Source organism: Camelina sativa, chromosome 20 (genome assembly GCF_000633955.1).
Source record: "Camelina sativa cultivar DH55 chromosome 20, Cs, whole genome shotgun sequence".
Taxonomy (NCBI): Eukaryota; Viridiplantae; Streptophyta; class Magnoliopsida; order Brassicales; family Brassicaceae; genus Camelina; species Camelina sativa.
Genome location: NC_025704.1, coordinates 19,258,856 through 19,267,473, shown reverse-complemented (window position 1 = coordinate 19,267,473; position 8,618 = coordinate 19,258,856). Strand labels below are relative to the sequence as shown.

General features: G+C 35.9%; 2 protein-coding genes across 2 annotated transcripts; both read right to left on the bottom strand.

Annotated features, from left to right (window-relative positions):
* Positions 5,439 to 6,416, bottom strand: LOC104772663 (glutathione S-transferase T3-like). Its single transcript, XM_010497252.1, has one exon. It carries the CDS (start codon positions 6,414 to 6,416, stop codon positions 5,439 to 5,441), a length of 978 nt encoding a protein of 325 aa, XP_010495554.1.
* Positions 6,875 to 7,731, bottom strand: LOC109131218 (serine/threonine protein phosphatase 2A regulatory subunit B''alpha-like). The gene is made up of 4 exons (XM_019241911.1): positions 7,582 to 7,731; positions 7,251 to 7,493; positions 6,959 to 7,065; positions 6,875 to 6,890 (listed from the first exon to the last, which is right to left on the bottom strand). Exons 1-4 carry the CDS (start codon positions 7,729 to 7,731, stop codon positions 6,875 to 6,877), a joined length of 516 nt encoding a protein of 171 aa, XP_019097456.1.

Below are 8,618 nucleotides of genomic sequence, written 5' to 3'. Positions count from 1 at the left end.
AATTTAACAATATTAAAATGAATAAATTAAAAATAAAATTTAAATTAATTATTTAAAAATATATAAATATGTTTTAAAATTATTTTTATGGGTATATGTAATTTTTCTTTTTAAATAAAAATATAAATTATCAAAAATTATTCGCTACAGTCGCATCAACAGGCAAACGAACAACTCAGCGATAGTTTCTAGCGACAGTCGCTACAGTCGCTAGCGATAGACAAACGAACAACAGATGCTGTCGCTGGAATCTGTCGCTGGTCGTTGTCGCTGGATCCAGCGACATGCAAACGAACAGGGCCATAGTCCAAATTTACCTATCACTTCATTCTTATTTCGTTAGTTCCTCTTCTCGGCTAAACCTGCGACTGGTCTTGATACACTATAGCCAAAATCTCAACGATCCAATCTCTAAACAAATATATCATATATTATAGTATTTTTTCTTTTCAGACAAATTTTAACAGAGAAAATAATTATAATTTTAAAAATGTTAAATAGTGAGATGGCTAATCCCGATGAAAACAAATTCTATGAAAGCTGGAACATATTAGATAAAAGCTTCCAGACAGTATTCGCGAGAAAGATTCAAAAGTTTGAGCCTCAAAATAATGAGAAAAGGTTTCGCAAGTAAGATCCTTAAGCTCCTGTTGCAAATCGTGGTGCACGAAACCGTAGGGATTTTTCAATGGAATCACGTTCATTAGCAGCTACAAATACTCTAATAGATCGCACGATGCGTAATCGCCTCATCTCTTTCTCGTCGGAGGATCCAGATTTTGGAATCTCTCTCCTTGGCTATTATTTCGGTTGTATCGTTAGCCCACTTTAAGAGTATGCCCATTAGTCATCCTCAAATGAGTGTCTCTAACTTTTAATAATATTAAAAATAATACTAATCTAAGTTTAGATCTTTACACCCTTATTTTTTTTTTCTCCTCCCATTAGTCATCTCTAAATATGGGTGTCTTATTATTTTTATTAAAAATGTCTTTTAAGTATTTTTTATAATGTTATAAATGTTGGTTATATAATATATGCAATATTAGGAAAATAAAACTAGAAACTGTAGGTATAGTAGAATACATTTATTATTAAAACAAAGATATTACATTATAAAAACTTTAAAACATATTTTACAATACTAAAAAAATAAACTTAAAACTGAATACAATAATTAAAAAAAAAACATAGAATGATAGAAACATATGAAAGCATTATGAATAACATAATTAGCATCGGTTTAATCTTGAGTTGTGCCAAATTTTTGCCAGATATGTTCAACCAAATCAGCTTTCAACCGTCGATGTATCGTTGTATCACGAACTTGATTCCAAGCGCCCATCACATTGTTGAGATTGTTAATCCTATCTGTAGAATATGTTAAATCGATATGTGAAGTCTCGCTTTCTTCTCCTTGATAGAATTCAGCTACATTGTACAGATTGTATCCATCTCGTTCATCTTCAACTATCATATTGTGCAATATGATACATGCTCGCATTATGTTTCCTATTTTTGCCTTATCCAAAAAAAGTGCAGGATTTTTAATAATCGCAAAACGAGCTTGCAAGACTCCAAAAGCACGTTCGACATCTTTTTGGGCAGCTTATTGACATTGAGCAAATAATGATGCTTTCGGGTCTTGTGGAAGTGAAATTGATTGGATGAATGTTGCCCATTTTGGATATATACCATCAGTGAGGTAGTAAGCCATATTGTAATGTCGTCCATTGACAAAGTAATCTACTCTCAGAGCTCGACCTTCTAATATGTCATCAAAAACTGGTGAACGGTCAAGAACATTAATATCATTTAAAGTACATGGAGGACCAAAAAATGCATGCCAAATCCAGAGATCTTGCGAAGCCACAGCCTCTAAAACGATTGTAGGTTTTCCAGATCCACGAGAATACTGTCTTTTCCTAGCTGTTGGACAATTCTTCTATTTCCAATGCATACAATCAATGCTTCCTATCATCCCGGGAAATCCGCGTGCCTCTCCTTGATTGAGTAATCGTTGGAGATCCTCTGATGTAGGTCTTCTTAGGTACGTATCCTGAAACAAATATATAATTCCCTCCACAAAATTTTCCAAGCATAGCATTGTGGTGCTATCTACGAGGCAGAGGTATTCATCCACCGCATCAGCTGCACAACCATATGCCAAAATATGAATGGCTGCTATACACTTTTGTAATCCAGACAGACCCAACCTTCCCGTAGCATCTCTTCTTTGTTGGAAATATGATACTTCATTGGATAGTGCATCAACAATACGTTTGAACAATGACTTGTTCATTCGAAAAAGACGACAGAAACTAGCTTCAGAGTAAGTAGCATTTTCGCTGAAATAATCATTCCATAAATGAATATGCCCTTCCTCACATCCTCTTTCAATAAAAGCTCTTGGCCGCCTTGAATTAGTTGGCTGTTGATCATTGTCATAATCATCTAGGCAATCTTGAAATAGATTATCAAAGTGTTCATCAAAAAATTCATCAAACTCATCATCTAAATCTGGAGATGACATGTTCTTAGAAAAAAATTAATTGATGATAAAAAATAATGTAGCTGTTTGATGATAAAAAAAATTGTAGCTGTTTAAGAAAGAATTTGGAAGAGAGATTGTTTGCAACTTAATTGGGAGCAGAATTGTTTTTTTATGAAAAATAAGAAATGAGAGATTTTTTAAGAGAGAGTTGGGATGAAAAAATATTTGAAACTTGAGAATAAAGCAGACCAAATATGAGAGCCAATTCTCGTTTGCTATATATACAAGTTTACTGATTAACAAGTGGGGAAGGAAAAACAGAAATGTGTTCACGGGAAGGAAAAACACAAACATGTTCACAAGATGACATGTACGACAGACCAGAGACTTTTGTTCTCTTGTGCCGACGTGAGATCACAACGTTCATGGGACTAAAAGCTAAACCATTGTTCTCTAATGATTGACGTGAGATCAGAAGGTTCACGGGAAGAGCAGAACCACAGACCAGATGATGTTCATATATTTTATCTTGTTTTCTCTTAGTATTTTCACCTCTTTTGCATCATTTGCTATCTAGTTTGGCTTTTATTGCATAGCTTTAGGACTGTTTATGCATTAGGGTAGAGTTACATTGCATTTGCATAGTTTCTTGCATAAACAAGTGATTTTGGAGCCTAAGAAGCATGGAAGGAATGCTGAAGAAGATTGAAGCTATCAAGAGAAGAAAACAAGGGAGTTAGAGCTGAAGAATCAAGGTTCGGAGTTCCACTCGACCGCCCACTCGACCAGACACTCGACCGTGTGCGGAGATGGACTCGACCGAATGGAAGAAGCAGAAGAAGAGGTCACTCGACCAAGCACCAGGTCGAGTTGACCGAGTCGCCCTTCTATTTTGTCTTTTAGCATTTTTAGGGCTTCCCCTCCTTTTTCTATATAAAGTCTTGTACCCTGCAGCCACAAAAGAGAGCCACCTTTGAGAAAATCTAAAAACCTAGTATTTACCCTTTTGGGAATTATTGCTTTTTGCCTTTCTTATTTTTAGATCTTTAGCTACTTTTGGAGAAAAACAAGAGAATTCTTGATACTTGTTGGCTGAATCACTTTCAAAGTATTAAGATCTTGAGTTTGATTTCTTCTTCAATATTGTAGATCTTCGTTTTATCTATCTATTGATGCAAGTTTCGTTATTTTCTGGGTTTACGATTTTGTTGATCATGCTTTGTGATTGTGAGTATTGTGCTTAGATCTTAAGGATGGGTTAGGCTGGATTATGGTTGTGGTTGTTTAGATTGGTCAAGCTTGTTTGTTATAGATCTCTTCTAGGCTAGATATGCTCTATGCTGACCTTATAACCGAGAGGGTAAGGTTAGATCTTAAGCTTCTTAGCATCACACCAATGTCTAAGTTGCTAGATAAGGCTAGATCTAGAGATTATCATTAAGCATGCTAAGAGATTAGATGTTTTGTTTGATTTTTGACATAAATGATCTGTTGTTTAATGCTTGCTTTTATACGTTCTTTGCTATGTGAGAACTAGTTTAGAAATATCTAAGCTTGATTGTTTTTGCCATGAGAGTGGATTAACATGTTCTAGGAGATCATTGTCTAGAGATTAGCTCATGTTGATTGAGATTTGTTGACCAATTTAGATGACCATAATCCAAAGTCCAGCCCATGAATCCATCCTTAGGACCTTTCTTGTCTATTGATTTCCCTGTTTAAATCCTGTTATTCGCTTGCTGTTTGATTTTCTTTTGTCTTGCTCTGTTTTGTTTGACTTGCTCTGTTTCTCGTATTTTTCAACTCGACCTAGTACTCGATCGAGCATCCGATCGAGTGCTTGCACGAGCTCACCCCAGAGTCTCTTGTTTATGTTTTGCATTTGTCCTATTTTATTTCCTGTTTCATTTTAGTTTCATTCCAGTTGCATTCACTTAGTTTTTTGTTCAATCATGTTCATTACTTGTCTTGCATTAGTTCATTATTTGTCTTGCATCTCTTGTTTGTTCTTGTTTAGTTTCATCATTGCTTTGATCATTCTGTTCTCTTTGCTTTAAGTATCTTGTCTTATTAGCTTTTACATTCTGCATTTCATATTTGTCAGTAGGTTGTTAGTTCTAAATCATCATCATAATTGGCTTGACTTAGATAAGTGTTCATATCCTGATTGCTTGCATCACACTCAATTTTGGTTTGACATCCTTTATGCTACAACTACATAAGGGTAATTGAGACCCCTTGGCTTTCTATCTGTTTATCATTCATCATCCCTATCATCATCATTCCATATCATCAACCATAGAAAGTGTGTGTATCACCAGACAGTTTTGTTATCTTGTGCCGACGTGAAATCACAAGGTTCACGGGAAGAGCAGAACGTAAACCTGCCAAGGATAAGCAAACAACACATGAGATAAGAATTAAAAACAAACAAAACTCAAGAAAAAAGAAAACAAGAGCAGAACCACTTAGCTGTAGTTAAAAGAACATAACCATTTATCTCGGACTACCTGCAAAGGATAAAAAGAGAGTACTCAATAACCAGAGCCACACAATACAAATAAACATAACCTATCCTGCAAATAAACAGCCAGACAATACAAATAACAAATGTGTCGTACGGTGTATAAGATTATTCACTACTTATGTGCTTGTCCTACTTTCGACTTGATGGCCTGACCACAACTTCTTTTGAAACATAACTGGAAATCTGAGTTTGTTTCGACTCAACGACTTTTAAAGCATGATATATCATTGATTAAGTCGATTCATCAACTAAACACAAACATTCACTAAATTTAAACAATGATTAAAAATGATACATACACAAAACACAAAACACAAACTTTAACTAAATACAAAACACAAACTTTAGCTAAACATAACCACTGATTAAAAACTTTAACTAAACAGGAAACAGTGGATTTGAGTAATTAATAACCAACTATCCTAACATCTCATCAGTTAGGTTCTTTCTCAGGTTGATTTTAGGCTCTGGCAGATCAGTTCTGCCAACTAGACTCTCTAAAAGTCGTTGCTTGGAAATTCTTTCTCTCGCAGCTATTTCTTTCTCCCTGATCTCCCACGCCTTCTCTAACTTTTGTAGAGAATTAACCTCAGTTTTTGTACCACGACCACTTTTATTTGCTTTCCTTTTGGATGCCTTAACACCTGGAGGGCGTTGATTAGCTTCTTCCTCAAGATGAGATGTTGTATTTGAACTGGAGGAATATGTGCCACTCACATCAAGCTTTGTTCTTTTGGAGTTTTCATGTCCTCTCAAAGCATTAGAAGAACACCACTTCTGCTCATGGTGAAGCTCCCTCCAAGCATGCTCTAGAGAGAACTTCACTTTCTGATCATTGACGTACAACTGGTTTGCCATTTGGAGAACATTATCTTCTGACTGGCCACTGGTTCTCCGACTCGAAGCTTGGTTGTAGCATCCTACAAACTTGTTGACAATCTCATTGAATTTTTTCCACATCTGCTTACATTGACTGACCCCTCTCTTTGGTTTACCCGCTACTGCTTCACTCGCTCCATAGTAGAATGCAATTTTCTCCCAAAAGGAACCACCCTTTTTCCCATTTCCCACGACTGGATCTTTGCTGGTGTTTAACCAACCACTGATCAAGACAATATCTTCCTGGGCAGTCCATCGGATTCTAGCTTCCCTTGAGTTTTCATCTACCTCTTTGACATCACTAAATTGTGTACTAAACTGAAGGATAGATGATGAGCTTATTTGAATAGGTGATGAGCTTATTTGAATATGTGATGAGCTTATTTGAATAGGGGATGAGCTTGTTTGGATAGGAGGAGAAAAAGATGGAAGAGATTCTGGATTATTCACCAATAGTTGGCTAGTCAAGAGGTCTGTAAAGTTTAGAGAAAACCTATATGAATTGCTAGAATCCATACCCTAAATTCTATGAAAGATGGAGAGAAGAAGAATTAGCTTGGGGGATAGAGAACCATAGAAGCGACATAAATAGCAAATCTCTGAGACCATTTAATCCTTGAAGGAGAAGGAAGAGTTTCGTAGTTGGGTATATGGTAAAGCTGTTAGGTAAGGTTTAAAAATGTGTTTTGTGTTTAAGTGTGACATAACAAGCAATCAATGACAACTACCAAGCATTGAATAAGTGCTTAACTACCAAGCATTGAGTAAGCATTCACAATAAGTGTTTAACTATTACAACTACCTACCAATTTGTGTTGAAGTGTCACAAAATAAGCTATTAATGTCAACAACAAAGCAAGACTTCAAGCAAGACTTAAAACATAACCATAACTAAATCAATACCTTTTTATTCTACAAACAAGACTTAAAACAAGAAATCAATGTCAACAATCAATCAGAAATCAAACAGCTTACTACCATTCTACAATACTACAAATCAAACAAGAAATCAATGTCAACAATCAATCGAAACTTGTAAAAAAGCTTTTTAACGTTACCTTCTATGAGAAGCAGCGATGAAAGCATCAACTATAGGACAAGCGATGGTGGCACCAAGAAGCAGAGCTCCAATTACTAAACCAGCAACTTCGTTTGATGTTAAGCTCTACTTGAAGAAGAAAGTAGTTTCTATTACATTAGTTATCATGGTTCTGCATCTACTTAGAAAGCTATTACAATCTAGTTTCAACAATTATGAGACCATATTAAAAACAAATTAATAAAGATGTCAACTGTGAAGCAAAGGTAATGCCTTCTCATAAGAGGAGCAGTTTGATATAAAAATCAAACCTGAGGAATGAGTTGACGCTTTGGTTCCCTGACTGATTTCAGAGGAGACTGTAGAGAAGAAGGGCTAGCCTTTTTCCTGGAGAAACGGGGAGACCCAGGTGAGCCTTGTGGGGATAGCGGGAGAGTGCCACTGTTCATAAATACAGAAGGCAATGCACTTCCACAAACAACATTGAGATTGGTACAATTCTTGGATACATTGACCAGGGTGCTGGATTTAGCATCATCAATCAAAGACTTGACCTGCATAAAAGCATCACACACAGATGACATGTTCTTAGAAACAAAAGAAGAAGAAGAAGAAGCAGAGGAAAAGGGAATAAGGATATACCAAACGGCGAGTTTCAGGGAGTGAAAGCCACTGGGAGAAGAGTTCGTCAGCGATATGAGGGTTAGCTTCAAGTGAAACAGGAGACAAACCAGGAAGCTGTAAGAGCTCATGATCCAATATCTGAGCATCGTTTATACCATCTATATCCATGAAATCTTATAAACCCCTAATTTCTTCCAATAACTTGAAAATCACAGAGAGAGAGAGAGAGAGAGAGAGAGAGTAACTCCCACACCAAAATCCTCAGATTAAATTTGATACAAGTAGCGAAACAAACCACAACGACGAAACTCCAAGAAAATTCCGGTATTCAACAAAAGCAGCTCTGACCAAATCGATGAGTCCTCCTATACAACAAGTTCTGCTTTCAATTAAAAAAAAAAACTTTAGGATTGAAGCAACAAGGTAGAAGAAGAAACTTGGCAGATCAGTGACCACTGCAATTTCCACAGTCAGTTCGAAGGGGAATCCAAGAGTTGGGAAGACGAGAAAAAGTCGTGGAAAATAAAAAGAGAAAAGTAGAAGACTTGGATCGAATCGAAGAAGAAGACGACGAGGCAAGATCTCTTTCTCGAGTGTATTCATCAACCGATCTCGATAACGTCTCAAGAAGAAGAAGACGACGAGGCGAGATCTATTGTTTCTGGAAACCGATCAGAACTTTGATCGTTTTGATTTTGTCGTGTTTCATCGTTTTGGTTGTATCGAAATAGAGTGAGAAGAAAAGGAAGAAAAGAAAAAAAAAAGAAAAAAAAAACAAACAAACCAAAATGTAACCAATAAACGAATGACACGTTTGGTGTCTCTAAGGATCTAAAATGATCTCGGCAGAGATCTGTGTCTCAAAAATATTAGGATTAAAAATTTTGTTTTTTTACTATATTATTAAATAAATAAAAGATGAGATGGGAATGCTCTAAGTGTGGTAAAAGGAAAAGTATATTATTTTTTGGAAGCAACAGTAAAGTACGACAACAAATATATTGATCTCCCCGTGAAGGTATTGTACGTTAACAAGTTCAAAACATTATATTTTT